The 17857-nt window shown below is 38.9% G+C and overlaps 2 protein-coding genes across 2 annotated transcripts; both read right to left on the bottom strand.

Moving 5' to 3' along the window:
- Positions 1 to 43: 43 nt before the first annotated feature.
- On the bottom strand, positions 44 to 5685 carry LOC122411282 (elongation factor 1-alpha). Its single transcript, XM_043420000.1, has 5 exons — positions 5543 to 5685; positions 3488 to 3667; positions 2259 to 2867; positions 1683 to 1958; positions 44 to 1144 (listed from the first exon to the last, which is right to left on the bottom strand). The coding sequence occupies exons 2-5, from the start codon at positions 3629 to 3631 to the stop codon at positions 788 to 790; spliced, it is 1386 nt and encodes a 461-aa protein (XP_043275935.1). The 5' UTR covers positions 3632 to 3667; positions 5543 to 5685; the 3' UTR covers positions 44 to 787.
- A 9038-nt stretch (positions 5686 to 14723) lies between these two features.
- LOC122411283 (uncharacterized) lies at positions 14724 to 17850 on the bottom strand. Its single transcript, XM_043420001.1, has 2 exons — positions 17225 to 17850; positions 14724 to 16575 (listed from the first exon to the last, which is right to left on the bottom strand). The coding sequence occupies exons 1-2, from the start codon at positions 17848 to 17850 to the stop codon at positions 15936 to 15938; spliced, it is 1266 nt and encodes a 421-aa protein (XP_043275936.1). The 3' UTR covers positions 14724 to 15935.
- Between the last annotated feature and the right edge of the window lie 7 nt (positions 17851 to 17857).

The following is a 17857-nucleotide window of genomic DNA, read 5'->3' as shown; positions in this document are numbered from 1 at the left end:
TCAACCAAACGGACGTGAATAAAAAATAATAAGGATGTTTCTCTCGAGTATCGCAGATATAGGATTTATTATTTGCGTATAATAATTAGAAAATATAATTAAGCCGAGCTAAATTATGTTGTTGTTTGATGTACTTGTTGTTGTTGTTTTGTTGTTGTTGTTTTTTTGTGATACAGGTGTATATAATAGCTCGCGTATTTTGGGTCCTTTCTTCGTGCCATCACTCGAGTGAATGAGAAAAAGTAGTCAAAGCGAGTTTTGGGGGGAGAGCCAATCAATAAGATGTTAATTTTGTGTCTCATCTCACTGTGTTGTTGTCATATTAAATACGTTGATGTTGGTTTATTCTTTCCTACGAAACTCTTTGCGATGGAAAAATTGTCGTAACGATCGTTTCAAGAGATGTAATAAACGAGTGACGAAGAAAAAGGACGTTTCGATTCTTTCCCTACGTGTAGGGATTACGAGACTTCGTTGTTCTTCGTCAAACTCGTGTCTTCCACTGCTATCGAACGATCGACGATACTTCATTTGTTGTTGTTGATGTAATCTCGCGAAAACGGGGGAACCCGTTATCGGCAAATGCGACGACGATGATAATATTTTTTCTTCTTCTTTTCTCGTGTTGTTGTTGTTGTTGCTGCTGCTGCTGCTGCTGATGTTGTTCATGGTTTTGTTCACGTCCGTATGGCGCAAAGTCAGAATACAAATTACATTCGCTACTATACGCCGGCATCCACCCGGCGACGTATAATGCCGCGGCTCGTCGATTGCGCGAAAACTGATTTTATTTCTTTTTCTGTGCCTTCTCGGCAGCCTTGGTAACCTTGCCTGAGGCGTCCTTGAAATTAACGGCCTTGATGACACCGACCGCAACTGTTTGACGCATGTCACGCACTGCGAAACGTCCCAATGGCGGGAACTCGTGGAAAGCCTCGACGCACATTGGCTTACTCGGGACAAGGATCACCATCGCGGCGTCACCGGATTTGATCGCCTTAGGATTGTCCTCAGTCGTTTTACCGGTACGACGGTCACACTTCTCTTTGATTTCGGCGAATTTGCAAGCAATGTGAGCCGTGTGACAATCCAACACTGGCGTATAACCGTTGCTGATCTGTCCTGGGTGGTTCAACACGATAACCTAGACAAAAATTTCACTCATTATTCGTTTCATCCATTTTCAATTGGATATCGGTTATAAAATATATTATTTTAGCTTTTTTTACACTCAGACACCTTCGGCCGTCAATGAATCTTTCGATTCTCCGGTGGAAACCGCGAATGAAGTTGTAGTGTTATAATCATTGTGTCAAAGCCCATCATTCAAAGTTTTTAATCAATTTTCGGCTTGTTTTTAATTTTTCAAGTGATTCTTATCGCATTTTCAAAATATCAATATCATTTATTTTCGAATTATTTGTCATTTCTACAGTTCATCTTGTCGCTTTTGTTCATATTCAACAAAAACCAAAACGAGAAAATAATTTTTTTTTGTTCAGACTATACGCTGGACTAAAAAAGATCTTTTGTATTTGGTGTGTTCGAAGTGGTTTGAGAGTGTTATCAATTTGGAATGGTTCATCATTTTCAATTTTCATTTAGAGATCGAGAAGCTTGAATATTTTCAGCAAAAAGAAACTTTTTCAGATTCAGATAGAAAAAATGGCATTTATTTTTACCTGTGCAGTGAAGTCAGCAGCTCCCTTGGGTGGGTTGTTCTTGGAGTCACCAGCAACATAACCACGACGCAATTCTTTGACGGAGACGTTCTTGACGTTGAAACCAACGTTGTCACCGGGAACGGCCTCAACGAGGGCTTCGTGGTGCATTTCGACGGACTTGACTTCAGTGGTCAAACCAGCAGGAGCGAAAGTCACGACGGTACCGGGCTTAAGGACACCGGTCTCGACACGACCAACGGGTACCGTTCCGATACCACCAATCTTGTAAACGTCCTGTTAAATTCGTTCAATTTACATTAGACGAGCTCGTGAATATAAAAATTATTAGATATTGTTTTTCCCAATGAATCAGACACCTTCTGCCATCACCGAACCCGAAGATTCTCCGGTGGAAACCGCGAATGAAGTTAAAGTGTTATCATCACTAAATTTTTGGTCAATTTGAAATATTTGTACAATTGGAGAAAAAATAATTGAATTCTGAAGCAAGGGATGTTAATATTTGAATATAACACGTTAGGTAGGATGAAAGATTTTTAAAGTGTTCGAGGGAGAATTGAGCAACAATAGTACCTGAAGGGGAAGACGAAGGGCCTTGTCGGTGGGCCTGGAGGGTGGTAGGATAGCGTCAAGTGCTTCAATGAGGCACTTGCCGTCAGCCTTGCCTTCCTTTCGCTCGACGGCCCATCCCTTGAACCATGGCATTTTGGAGGATGGCTCAAGCATGTTGTCGCCGTGCCATCCGGAGATCGGTACGAAGGCAACAGCGGCCGGGTTGTAACCGATTTTCTTGATGTACGAAGATACTTCCTTCTTGATTTCCTCGAAACGAGATTCCGAGTAAGGTGGCTCGGTCGAGTCCATCTTGTTGACACCAACGATAAGTTGTTTGACACCAAGAGTGAAAGCTAAAAGCGCGTGCTCGCGAGTTTGTCCGTTCTTCGAGATACCGGCTTCGAATTCACCAGTACCAGCAGCTACGATCAACACGGCGCAATCAGCCTGCGACGTTCCGGTAATCATGTTCTTGATAAAATCTCTGTGTCCAGGAGCGTCAATGATCGTCACGTAGTATTTCGATGTCTCGAATTTCCAGAGTGCAATATCGATCGTGATACCACGTTCACGTTCAGCCTTGAGCTTGTCCAATACCCACGCATACTTGAAGGAACCTTTGCCCATCTGAAAAACAACAAAAATTCATGAGTTGACATCCAACTGACGAACAATTTCTACTGACACGAATTTTGAAAATTAATTAATTTCAAATAAAATATTTTTTCAATTGGATTTTTGCTAAGAAAATAACTGCAATCTAGATCAGGTGAAATCCATCAAGTCATTTCTTTTGCAATTTTTTTTATGATAAAATGGTTAGAGAATTCTGTAAACTGTCGAGTCGTTCGAAAATCATATTTTCTTTCTTCATAAATTTGAGTTACGGAAGTCTATGAAATGGAAAAAAATTGTTAGTTTCCAAACTCTGAAGATGAAACAAAAACACTTTTCTTCTGTAAAGGACACTCAGACGCATTCAGCTGTCAATAGGCCTTGCAACCTTCCAGTGGAAACCGCGAATGAATTCCAAGGTTTTTCATCATTGTGTCAATACGATAGTTACGAAATAAATTATTTGCAACGAATATCAGAAAATCATTAAAAAATAGAGCTGCAAGAAAACTTGTGCTTTTGAGTGACTGACATTGTATTCCACGAAAGAGTAATCATTCAACAATGCGCAAGGAAAAATGGTTTACTCAAATGGTAGCGAGTTTAAAAAGGAAATAGACAAAGTAACAAACCTCCTGAGCTTCCTTCTCGAATTTTTCGATGGTACGTTTGTCGATACCACCGCATTTGTAGATCAAATGTCCGGTGGTGGTGGACTTGCCGGAGTCGACGTGTCCAATGACGACAATGTTAATATGAACCTTCTCTTTACCCATGGTGTTTTGTTTTTTGTATCAACCTGGCAAAAAAAACTGTGAAAAACAAAAAACGATTAGAATTTGCAATTAGAAACCAATGATGAAACAAAATGAGAAATCGAGAAAGATAATCCAAGTCCTATCGATTTTTTTTGAGGTTAGAAAATACGCGACAGTTTTACTTGGAATTCGCGATGTACAAAACGACAATTGTTTTCCTCTTTTACTGAGAACAATTGCAACGATGTTGACGAGTATTTTTGTAGGGTTTGAATTTCGAATTGAGCTGGGAAAATAATAAGTACGATTCTTTGTTCGTGTTCGTCCACGTGGCGATGCCGTGAACTTTCGAGAACGTAGCGACCACCACTCTGGCGAGAGGGCGGAATGGCAGCCATCTTGTACATGACCGTGTGCGCGAGTCATCTCTCGATCGCCTTCTTTCGTACCCGGGTTGTTGGCAATTATACCGGGACGCTTTTGGACGATCCAACATGTCGATTGACAAAAATGAGCAAAATAAACGCGTGTTACTTCATAACTACCGAAGTGTTTCGCTTGAAACCGGTTCGAGTCGAAAATTACTTAAATGCCGCATTGCCATGATGAAGTCCCGGTTCTCTGACCTTGGGAAAATTTTCTAATTTGCAATAGATATAGCTCATTTTGAAAATAGTGACTAATGTTCGCGTGACAGAAACTGTTGGACAAAATTGAAATTTCAAATACAAAAGTTAGATCTCCCAAGATAAGCCGAGACAACGGACGTCCATACGGAACAGACTCATGCTACAATAAAAAAAAAAAAAAAAAAAAAAAAAAAGATGGGAAAAAACTTCGAAACCGATAAATTCATAATCGGCGAGTATTTCAACACTAAAAATTAAGAGACCCGAAAAATTGTGCCACCCAGCAAACTCGTCTGTCCCAATGTTGTAAAAATTTTAATATACGGACGAGAACGGTCTCTGTGGGAGGTGGGTACATAGCGGCCCGAAGACCCCGGTGTTCGTTTATCGAGCGACCCCCCTTCTCGCGTTTTCACCCGCGAGCCTTTTTTCCTCTACAATGGTTATTTCTTTATCGATAAAATCAGTTAAGACGGCGAACTTATCAATAGTTAGAAACAAATATCCTGTGTTAGACAAAGCGCACATCGTCGACACGAATGAATTCCGTGTCGGAATGGAGGATTTTCTGGGTAAGTTCGGATTCGATGACCCCACGAGGAAATAGATTTTTTCCTGAACTACGATACCGTTTTAGCGCGCACACACTTAGGCACATATGTAATTTAATGAAAATTTCACGTTTCGGACACTTTTAACATCCATGCCTTCAAGTGTCGGGAACAAGGGACAACCGTTTTTTTTTGTGATCGAGTACGATGACGAAAATAAGTTGCTCCGCGACCACTCGGAAGAATGGAAGACAATGGAGAAAAAAGGTATAAGAAAAAAAAGACAGGCCACGAGTTTGAGTCTAACAAATCCGCCATACTGCATCCGGTTCGGGTTCACCGGGAATTTATCGTCCCAACGAAATAATACTCGGCGACACGTTGCCGGAACAGTATGCTGCTTGCCAGTCATCCATTTTCTTTTTCTTCCTGAGTTCCACGTAGAGAATGTGGAGGAAAAGAAAAGAAAAAGAAAAGGAAAACCGGGTAAGAATACGTATTCCTCACAGCTTCGTTGGTCAAAAGCTCGCGTATTTAAGGCACCACACACGATTTAAAAGAAAGTCTCAAACCGGCAAAAACGTATGTCTCCTGGTCGTCGGCCACGCGCGCCCTACCCGAACTTTTTTTACTCTTTCATTCGATCGCGGTTACGTTGAATCCGTATCACCTCCGAAATATCGCGATAATCGTAAAACTATTGTCACAACACATTCGGTCGTTTAACCTCGTTGAGTTATTTTTATTACCTGTCAGCCGATCGTAATTTCGTTGTATCGTAATATTTGGATTATCTTTCTCGCGTACGAAGGAGACTATCCCTTGGCGAACAAGCACGCACAACCACTCACCTCCAGATGCCACGACAGAAAGAGATCGCCCAAATGAAGTGACATGCGCATACGGCTTCGCGTGCTTCGTAGCCTCGCAACCAGCGATATCCTTATATCGATCATTCCGGCTGTGCAACCGGCCCGACATCTACGCTCACTAATATTCCTAATTTTGTAAATAACGATTATTCCTTTGCTTTTACCCCAAATATGTGTCAAATGGGCCATTCGAACCTTACTTTTTTTTTCAACATCATTATTTCATTACGGCAACACAATAGTCGCAAGTTATTTGCTTGAAAATTCTTGCCTTTGCGTCTGCATTCGAGACTACGTTTGCGCCAGCAACACAGAGGCGTGCCCCTACACCTTTTACCCCGTGTCTCACACTCTTTCACGTATACATACATGAAATTTCGCTCGACAGCTCGGCTTGCTGTTTCCTCGCTGCTCCGTCAGAGGGCCAATCGCTCCTTGTATGCGTGTCTCTCTATGTCGTATATACAGTTTTGTCTCTTCCGAGGAGAAGCAGCTATACTCTATACGTTTTGCATCAAACACCGAGGACCCAACAAAGACAGAGATATAAAGATTCACCGACGAAAAGAATCAGCATCGAGGTTCAATGGTATGACCCTGAATTTATCGAATCGCAGAGACGAAAAAAAAATACGAAAATGACCCCAGCTATCGCTAATTTGTTCCCAAATCAATATTTTTCTGTTTTCAAATTCCTTCACAGGAATCTGCTTCGAGTTATATACTGCTGTGCGTTCTTATAATTTTCCAGGAAACTACCTTCAAATTCACTCGGGATTTTAATTTTTCAGCCGAAAAAGCCGTTTACTCGACAAGCGTGGCAATGTAGTTCCGAGTATTGTTCAAAATAATGTTCGCTCGCATTTTTCAGCCTCCGCGTGTTACCGTATTTTTTGTGCTGGCATTCCGCGGGCTCATGATTCATGGCCGCTCTCGTCATGGCGGATAATAGATCGATGCAGTTTTATTAATTACCTGCAAATTTTGATTCTGTTTCTTTTACTTGATTTTTCTTGACCGTTCGAACCGGAGGCTTCGGGATTTTTTTTCAAATATTCTTGTCATATTTAACCTCTAAATTCTGAACTGTCAACGAAAACGTACGAAAACTCAGGGATAAAATAGTATCAGTGCTGTCATACGAAACAAAAGTTTCATCGTCATTTTTCACGAAATCCATAAATCCGGGAATTCTGGTTGTCAATCCTAATTTAAAAAATGTTGACAATTCGATTCCACCGAACAGAAATCCGGGATTCGACCGAGGATAGAAAGTACGGATCCAGTCATTTCTCATGTTTGAAACAAAGGTTTGAGCAGGTTAAAGGATCAGTGTTTGGCTAGGATGAAGACGAATCGCGTTCATCTAGCCGCAGGACAAAACCCATTTTCTATCGACTATTCTCTGCTCGTGTAAGAACAAGAAGAATGCAGCGAATTGAGTGCAGCTAAAGGAAAGAGGGAGACAGAGAATAGACTCGAGATTAGTTTCAGACTCGAGGCTCATCTGCCCCTCGCACGTTTGTGCGCTTTTCCACCTTCACGAGTTGTTTCTCCGAGCCATCCGAAGCTTAATATATCCAAGCTCAGGCAATCCGTCCCGCAAGTACAATATCACTCGACAATCTGTCCGCTGTCGTCGCCTCGTCGCGCAGCTAGCAATATTGTTGCATGCGACCACGCCGGAAAGTGTCTCAAATCACGGACCGACGAAATACCGTCGGACTAGTCGATCCGTCTGGAATCTACTTTATCGCGGATAAAAGCAAAAATTGCAATACAAAAACGTTTTCATTGTTAATGACACATCGGTTGATGATGATTTGGAACTTTCGAATTGTGGTATTCTTTTTTTCGAAAAATCGGATTTACTGACGAAACGCTCGAGTTACGTCTGTGACTTTTCGTCAGTCATTTTCGAGTCTGTCAGTTTTTGGAGGAATACATTTTGAAAATTTGCTCTGTAACGATATTTCCATTGATTTGTTGCTAGTGAGAAATTTTTAAAATAACGATACTAAATGCTCGACTGAACGGAATTTTAGTTTGGAAGTGTAGTTAGGAAAAAAGTCCAGGGGAAAAATACACGGACGAAAATTTTGTTCCACTCTTCGATTACAGTTTCGTCCCTAAAAACTTTTGGCTACACGCGATGAAAACCTGCACCTCGCCGGTATTCCTTGGATGGAAATTTAAAAAAATTTGCTAGATTTCGTCTAAAGCCAATAAAAAATAGTCGATTCTCCATAAAAAAGGATTTAGAAAAATTCGTTTTGAGTGTGTTGAAACAGCGAAAAAACGTAATATTCAAATAGTCAATAATTAAAGTATGCAACATTTTACAAAAAAAAAATCGTTTATTTGGAAACGCGTTTTTGCAACGTTTGAAAACACGGACAACGTTTCGAAATTAGCAAAAATTCGATCAGACAATGCGTTACGATTTGTTGTGGCACTTGTTTTGCGATTTGTGACAAGTTACAAAACTCTTTACAAGTATATTGCGCAAGTGGTTTCGTTCGATGGTGAGGGTAGAAAAAAGTACACGATTGGACTTCATTATCTTTAAAAATGCTTAACCAAACGTTTTTACGTGTCGTGGCGGAATTGGAATTTTCACGCAGTCACGATCCTGCACATGACGACTCAATATTTGTAGAGAAAATTGACAGAATTGCACAAATTTTGAAATTCATCGTCCATCGAATTTTTCAGTCACCAAAAACGACGGTTTGACAGCCGCGACACATTTTCGAAGTTCAAAAAATTGGCAACGTTGCTCGCCAAGGCATTTCTCGACGCTCCACTGTATATTCGATCCTATTATGAGCAGGAAGCTCGTTACTATCCTCATTATTGATCAATCCTGTTACCCTAAGCCATTGCTATTATATTAGTATCACCAAAGAATCGTTATGCAAACGATCCAACGTAAAAAAAACTTTGTGGACTGATTCCATGTCTGCAATGTCAAATATCTTTTTTGTTTTATTCGAAAATTATTCATTTTTATTGTAGGTTATAAATGTTTCGTTGAACTCCGAGTGCAATGTTTGCACCTGTGTTGGCTCTCTCGTTCGTAGATGGCGTTGAGTGTTCCTCGCTGTGCCAGCGGATACTCTGGCTTTTATTAAAAATTATGCATTTCGATGAGAAAAATAAATATTTTGTACCGCACTTTTTTCAATCGTTATGGGCCATTTTTTGATGGGCATTCAGCGACAATCTCAATTGGCAGAATCTAACTGAAGTGAATTTTTGGCTCCTTTTGGGATTTTACATTTCCTAATTAATCGTCTCTGCGAGTCGACAGAGTTTCATTCGTGAGATTATTGTCTCATGCGCGTTTTTTAATGTCAATCCAAGCTCAGCCTCAATCATTATACATAAAAACTTCATTTTTGAAATTCAGTCAGAACCGCGTCGGGAAAAACGGTCCTAACAAAAACATTTGCGTGTGTGAGGTAATAAGAAATAATTTGACGTTCATTGTAATTTTTCATTTTCAACGACCCGTTTGCTCACGCTCAAAATGCTCTACCAATAATTTACTTACGACTCTTCAACGAAAAAAGAATTGAAAAAACTTCGAGGAGCCGGCGAGATAAGTTTATACTTGGTTGGAAGCACGTAGCGCGCTTTCGAACCAGCGGTCGACTTGCGAAGATGCGAATCCACTTCGCTCGGTCGGTTCTGCAGATTCGAGCGAGACGTAATAACTTTTGTCGGTTGATACTCACCGAGTATTTTCAAATCATTTTTTTCTCGATATTGAGCTCAATTTAAAACGTATTGAATCCTGGGGCAAATGATATCTATGCACCACATTAATATGTCGAAATAAAAAGTTAATTTTGTTGCAATATTGATACATTCATTTTTCAACCTGTTCGAAGAACACAAGATTTCTGTCACAGTAGGTACAAGAAACTTGAAAAATCCATAATTCATCACAGGAATAGTTTCTATTCAATAAACCGTTATAAATATCGTATTAATTCTGCTTTTTATCAGGGAATGCTTTTAAAGGTTAGAATAATTTGCAAGATGTCCAAAATTCGATATTTCGACTTATAAAAAAAAAAAAACAATCCCAAAGTTAACTAACCTTCAAATTTTTAAGTCTTCAAGAAATCGAGTACGAATAAACTGAAACATTGAATTTTGTCCACCACTTTATGCAATATCTTCTTATCGAGATATCGATATATTAAACAATTTTGTATTAGGATAAATCACATGATTATTAATCAGAAGTTCGTTTCGTTATTATTTTTTCTTTTTATATATTTGTATTATCATTCATATTTACAAAAGGTTGTTCTCGTTAATCGTTAATATTTCAATATCGTAATCGTCAATGTATCATAACTTTATTCCTGAGTGACCATTCATCGTAAGACTCTCGTGTTTATTTATTTATTCGTTTCTTTATTTTTCTGTCCTCTCGCATCAAATTCAAGGATCTGTGGCGACTTCCCGTTCTCTGAATTCTTTTCTTTTGTGTTTTTTTTCTATACGCGTTCGCAGCGGAACCATCTTTCTAGCAGCGCACCAGAGAGGGGTTAAACGAGGAGGAGGGGAGCGGGAGGAGGAGGGAGGTCGAGGTAGCAACGTGAAAATACACAAAAATCATTACAATAAAAAGAATTTTCGAACAGACAAATGTCGCTAGGCTTCGAGTTCGCTGTGGACTGAATAAAAAACTGATTAGATTTGAAAAATTTCATATTTTCTGACTCCTATTATTCGCCCCCTTCAAAATCATTTTTCACCGTAATTATCCTATTGTTTTTCCTCTCGAATAACAATCTAGTTGAACAATCGTTTATGTTAAAAATCAGCGATGACGCGAATGCAAGTTTGGCCGTACGTGGGTATAACACAAATGCACTGGTAAGTCCTTCGGAACTATCGACAAAGGCTCTTGTCGTTTTTTTTTTAGTGCGTGTGTGTGTGTGCTCGTGGTTATTTTTCTTGTCGAAATGAATATCACAATAAGTACATGAGCTTTTTCAAATGAAAATTATTCTTCACATGTATACAAGCTACATAATAATTGTGCTAATAAATCAGAATCATTCATTCGTTCACGTGTTGTTTTTTTCTCTTTTTTTTTTCATTTAAATTATTTCCCAAGCACTCTTATTCGTAGTTATTGTTTTTTTTTCTTCAAAATTTTCTCTCAATACAATCGGTTGATAAAACTATAACAAGTATAATAATTAAGTCGTTACAGATTTTGGTAGTGATTCGACCAAGATGACTAAACGCCTATCTATACGTTCTTGATATGAAACGTGGTAGAATTTACTTTTCTTTCGTTACAAACGAGTACTTAATTGATAAAATGTCTACAACGATCATAATTCGATGCGGCGATCATATACGAATATTACACTCCATTTTGTTTTGTCAAATTTTCGTTCATATTTTTATCTTCGTTTATACGAAGACTCCACTCCCGAGAGTCTCGTCATATAGTTCGTGTAGTTTTTGTATTTTTATTATTTCAGTGTCAGTGTTCTCTCGCATATCGATTCTCATTCTTTATACTCAATCGTGTGTAATTGATTTCGTCGGTTTTTCCTTGGCCCACATATCCAAGGCTTTGTTTTTATTTAATGCGATTAAACAAGCTTTTTGTCTTGTTTCGTGTCGTATAGGTTATGTTTATTCCTTTGCAAAGTACTGCACATGCGCCACCCTGTGAACAAACGCTTCGGCGTTCTTTTTTTGCTGATCGCCGTGTTCAGGAAGACAAACTTATCTCTTTGGCACCGAGGGTTCATTAAATCGAATTAATTTTTTGTCTGGCTTTTTTTTTGTTCGTTATGAGTTTTTTAAAGTTTGGGAGTGAACTAGGATAATTGAATACTCTGCTGCTAAGTGGGTGAACATCGTTTCTGTATTGCGTCTTTTACATATTTTTTTCAATGATCGATTTTTTGGCTTTCTTGTGGATGATTCTTTGTTCAATCGTCTTTTGGAATCACCGACCGCAGGCAATGGCAAATTTTAAGGTTAGGCTTATACGTAATATACATATATGTATTGGGACACATTCACTCTTCCTCGTACATAGAAAAAACGAGACGATTAATTATTCGATTAATAAATCGTCGTGCGATGATTATTTACAAACTTTCGTAAATCCTCATGAATTCATTACTCTTTTTTCATTGTGTTGTTTTGATCTCATAAGGCGAATTAAAAGGTTTCTTTCAACGTTAATAAACTTTTTCAATAAAATCAATATCACATAATTAATATTAATTATCGATGCTAATGGAATCTCGCTCGGTTTACATTACATAACATTCGATGAGACCTTCTTCTGCTTTACGATAGAACTTTTCGCTCGGGCCTGTCAATTCATATTTATAACCTAAAAAAATCAGCTTTACAAAAACATTTAACGTTCTCTCGCAACAGTAACAGTCGGCGAGTTTTGAACAAAATTCCACTGAAAATAAATATTCCAAACTGCCACACATCAACTCTCCTTCCGTTATGAACATTTTTGATTTGTCATTTTCGATCGATTTATAGGTTAGGAATAATGTCCATTCGCCCAACTCGTTCTCTCTCTTGGTTCTTTTTCCAACGATCGAACGATTGTAGAAATAATTTCATTAAATATTTATAATTGCGAATGATTGAACATAAATCAAATTTGTTAAGGTTTTTTTCCATGAATTATGCACAGGAATAACTAACGTGATGAAAATACCAGTCACGTCACGTGATTCTTGTCGTTATATCTTCGAAAAATTGTCCAATGATTCGAGTTGTTGATTGGACATTCGATTCAATTTTACATTCACAGTTAGTGTCATTCGTGTCATCGCTTTTATTCTTTTTATCCATTAGAAATTGAATTTGATATACACACTTACAGATTTTTACGTAAGGCTTATCAATCACGTACTACTCGCATTCACTCAAAAAATGATTACACACCGTTTTTTCCAGTTTTTTTAAACCATATTTCTGCATCGAAGGTCGTTTTTCTTTCGTGTATTGTCCAATTTCCTATCAAACCTGATTTCGCAGTGCGTGATTTTTTCTCAGGACAAGGTTTGTCAAATTTTTTTACTCGCACTGGCTTCTCCAATTCGTTTTTCCGGTACGTCCTAATCGCAAATGTCGCACTATAAACGGACGATTCCGCTCTTCGGTCAATTTTAATTTTATGTCCATTCAAGTAGTCACTCAAAGGATATTTTTAAATCAAGATGGCAGTAGAAGGTGATGTTTTTATATCTCGATGCAAAATTGTAGCAACTTTCGTATTGTAGTAATATTTATTGTTTGAAATATGAAAATTGGATGAGAATTTCGTAACGACTTTCCTGTTTTCTAACCTCCGCGTTCACACTCGAATTTTTTAAACTTCGCAAATTTCGTCAATCCGAAACTTTAGTTACACAAAATTCCGGTGATGATTTTGTAATAAATTTTGTCAAAAAAATCTGTTTTAAGAGTATGGATCAGTCGACTAACCTCACTTGGAATTTTCGAAATCGAAATTCTTTTACACAGTTTGATCGATTAAAAAAAGGCTCTGTCAGCCTACGCAGATCGATGGAAAAATCGACTGACAGAGCCTTTTTTTAATCGGTCAAAGAATTTCAATTTCGAAATTTGCAATTATCTCTCTCGCACTCATGGTAAGCGATCACTGAACAATCACACTCAAGTTGTTACCCGATTGCAGCGACATCTTAAACATTGCCGAGAGATGGCGTGGCTAGACAACAAACTCCTAACATTTTTACGACTTCGATCGAAGTGCGATCAATTTTGTTCACTTTTTTTCATATTCTCCGTCGCATTATTTTGCATGAATATCACGTTACAATTTACAGATGCATTAATAGTCAGTCCCGTCTCAAGTACTTCGGAATGTTAACAAAGAAATCGAATGCACACGAACGCACACACACACATACACGCACATGCATACATACACGTTTCTCAATGGATTAGGTGTTTATAATTTCGAGTGAATAAATTTTCTCAAACGTGTCCCGAGCGCATGTCGCGAAGTTACAAATATTCGTCTCACCCGAAGCGCTTTAAACTTATTTCTTCTCCGCCTCATTATAACCTCTCATTCTTTCGATAAAAATGCAATAATCACGCGGTTCACGGGACATTCGAGGACTATCAATACGATTAATTGTTCTTTGGATATCGGAGAGTAAGAGAGAAAGAGAGAGGAGGAGGATTTCAGGATTGTGCAAATGTGATCCCCCGAGTTCGATCGATTTAGGTTAAGTTCTCTTTCGTACGTCGATTATGTTTTTCGTTCTTTATCCGAATAAAACGATGATTATAATGTGTATTTTTATTAATGTTCGTCGTTAAAAATGTGGCGAGATTGTTTCAACATTTTGGATCGAAGAAATAGGAAGGTGAGTGTGATCCCATATTGATTTTTGCGGTTGTTGCATCATTTACCGAAATACGTTTGCTCGCGTTTCCAGCCAAATTTCGCTGCGAGTTCACAAGACCCCGCGATTTCTTATGACATTAAGTATTATTATTTTCAAGCGATTATTCGTTGATCGCCAAGGCTTACAATATTTCATCTCCACATTTCTTCGTTTTCATTTTTAAAAATTTGTTTAATAATTACGATTCGAGTGTACGTGTTTTCGCTTTATGATCGTAGTGTCGTGTGTGCGTGTCGCGCATGTGTTATGAAAAGCGAAGAGAGTCGGAAGCAGTGATGTCGGATGGTGGTTTAACTTGGTCCCGAACACGAGTGAGAGTGTTGCTTTATTTTTTATTTTTTCTTATCGTTTGTTTTTCTTTTGTTTTCATCATTTTCATTCCTTCGTAATCACTTCATATTATATCCTCAAGGCAAATAAAGAACGTTCATAAGTAAAACAATCGAATCGCTGATTCACCGTGTCATTTTTCTTTTTTATTATTTCATAATGTAATTATTGGAAACGTTGACCCGTTTGTGAATTTCATTTTTCAATAATCACTTTTTCTCATCTATCGTTATTATTATTCATTATTTGTTATTATATCTTTCGCATTTTCTCTCGTCGTCTGAAAGTTATTTTTTCAGCATTCTCAATCTCCTTTTCTCTGTTTTTTTTTTGTTCTTCTTTTAATCATTTACTTTATCTAGCTACTAAAAACTACGACGTTATAGCTATTATTATGCTGTCATATTCGTGCGAAACATTGAGAATTGTTTTATCAAGATCTCTTCTCTTTCTAATTCTTCGTATTTGTTTTCGTTCTGTCCTCGCCCCGCCCTCCCCCTTCTCCTAACCTCCTTCGCGCCGCTCCTTTTCTTCCTCAGTATGGCAGTATTTACAGTGTACGAATGTTCGTTACGATTTCGCGAGTCCGAACGATCCTTTAAATGGCAATAAAAATCGTTGGAAATCGATCGTGTTCAGTGTTTTTTTTTGTTGTTTCTTTTTTTTTTCATATAGGAATATTCGAGACTTCGGAATAGATTTATTCACCAACACTGTCTTTGTCTTAATCGATAATAAACTCAACCGTGGTTCTTTCGACTATATTTTTATTTATATATATATATATATATATTCATATATATATCCTAAGGCGTTATTATATATATGCATATATATATTATATATGTTCAATTAGTTATACTAAACTAATATTTACATTACAAGCACGATCATTTTAATTGAATTAACTAGCGTTCAAGACTGTACGAATCGTTTTGTTTTGAAAATTTTGTTTTCACACTCTCCACTACGTTTGCACACTTTTTCATGTTTTTTCTTCGATTTTTCGATCCTGTTAGCCGGTTCGTTGATTCCGCACTGTGAGAATACACCTGGAGGGAACGAACGGAATAAATTGAACGTCGAAATCGACTGTTACTTTTTGTTATGGGATTTCAATATTATAGTTGTGTCGCCTTTGGTGAAGTGATTTTTAGTGAATTTGTACCCAATTCGTTCTTCGATTCGGAACAGTGTTTCGTATTGTTTGTCGGGAAGTGGTGATTTCATTTTTGGTGCGAGTGAAAATAATAAAAATTTGAAGTTTGTTGACCCTGCGAACGGTTATCGTGAATTTTTATATTTTCATAGAAATTCGAAACGAAGCTGATAGTTTTGTGGTGTATTTTTATGATTACAATATTTTTGGTTATTGAAGTATCGAGTTGACCATTCGCGATGACGAATTTGTGTCCCCTCCCAGTGATTAGAACCAGCCAAATATTCGGTATTATTTCGTTCGGGCTTTTTCAGTTTATTTACAAAAGTAGAACGATCATATAATTGAGATATTTAGTTCGCGGTTGTCCGTTGATCTTGGAGCCGTTGTCGTCGCCATTTTCGCACGCAGTGTCGTTCTTAACTTCGATTATAGTTTCGAGGCGGTCGAGCGAGCTGGTGGCAGCACCTGTGCCGGCCTCGGCGCCATTCTCGTGACTGTTCAACGCCGGATCGCTGTCAATCGTATCGTCAGAATCAACCTCGATCGAACGATTGTTAACGTGGATTTTGACCACCGCGTCTACCGGATATTTCGTACCTTCGCTCGAGGATGAAGTCGTTTGGCACGAGCTCCCGTTCGTGCCCGACTTCGAGTGACACATGCTTTCACACTTCGGACATATCGAACCTTCCACACTCGTCGTTTCATCCTCCGCCGACATCTGACATTGAAAACATATGAGATCGGGGTCGTCCTGATCGCTCGAAAAATTACAATGGGCACATCGTGAAATATCGCTGTTCCCATTCGATCCGTTACACAGTGGACACGGCGGACTCTCCTCCGATTCCTCAAGATAATCCTGATCCTCCGATCCATTCCCCTCGCGCCTCGTCCACTCTCGTTCATCAATTTTTTTGCGCCTCGGCGACCGATCGCATATTTGAACTGGACTCCTGTATTTTCAATTCGATTAAAACTCTCGTCTAATCATTCCTTTTAGTATCGTCGTAATGACTAAATTATTTTTTTTTTCAATTCAATTAAAATAATGAACATTATTTATGAGTTAAAAAATATATTAAATTAATATATTAAATAAAAATTTAATTTAATAATATTTTCATTATAAGTACAAAACATGAAATACATTTTGACTTTTTTCATCATTTTAATGATTTTTCATCAATTTATTGAAATATGAGTTTCTTGTGCACGCGTCAAATCTACTTTTTCGAGTGCAGAGGTCTCGGAATCTGCTCTGATCTGCTCTTTCGTTTAAAATCTTTGCGACGTGTTGACAACGAGGTTCGATTCTACATCACTTTTTTCGCGTTCGGTAGACAATTGATGTAAAAGACTGTGAGCTCTTGAGCAAGCGTCGTGATGGGTCTCCGGGACCCGGACGGTCGCAAATGTCTTGAAACGATTTAGTTTATTGGAATGTTTTTTTTCAAAAGACGAAAGCTCGATTACGAAGGGAAAGAATTGTGCCAGTGCCGAGTAAAAACAATGTAAAAAAATGACGTCAAGTGTGAGGTTGGCCAAAAGTATCGATTGATGAAAAAAATGAAATTAATCGAAAAGCGGAGGACGGTGAATTACCTCGAATCGTGATAACGTTCCTGCGCGATTTTGCTCCTCCTTTCCTCGGTTTGATCGTCCTCGAGTTCGATTCGTTTATTGGCAGTACGTTGGTCGATGTCAGCGTGACATCGGGGCGAGTTAGCCGGTTGATAATTTTTGTGGGACGCGGGGCTTCTGCTTTCGTGATGTTTCAAGTCCGTCTCGCGTTGTCGTTCGAAAATTCTCATCTGTTCTTGATCCTGATTGCGCGAAGTGGCAGCGAGGTTGGACGGCGAGAGCGGAATGTTTCTGGCTTTCCGTTCGGAGCGTTCGGCGTTATTTTCGTCCCGGCGGTAGCGAGGAGAGCCTTCCAGCTTCATGGGACTTTTCCGCTCGATTCTCTCCTCGACGAAGCGTCCCAACTGGCTCGGCGTTTGCGGCCTGTAAGTGCAGGTTTTCGAGCGCAAATCGCACTCGGTGCACAAGAGCAGATTCGATTTGCTGCCCGGGTGCGAGCTGTAGCCGTTACAAGTCCCGGTGTATTTGTCCTCGTTGTCGTCGCTCTCGAAAAAGTGCTGGCTGAGACTCCCGATCGACTTGGCGTCGCTCGACCTCGCGTCGATCCTCCCGGAACTGAAAAAACTCCTCGTTGCCTCGTCGTCCATCCTCGAA

Source organism: Venturia canescens, chromosome 5 (assembly GCF_019457755.1).
Source record: "Venturia canescens isolate UGA chromosome 5, ASM1945775v1, whole genome shotgun sequence".
In the NCBI taxonomy this organism is placed as follows: domain Eukaryota; kingdom Metazoa; phylum Arthropoda; class Insecta; order Hymenoptera; family Ichneumonidae; genus Venturia; species Venturia canescens.
This window is presented reverse-complemented; position numbering and strand designations above follow the sequence as displayed.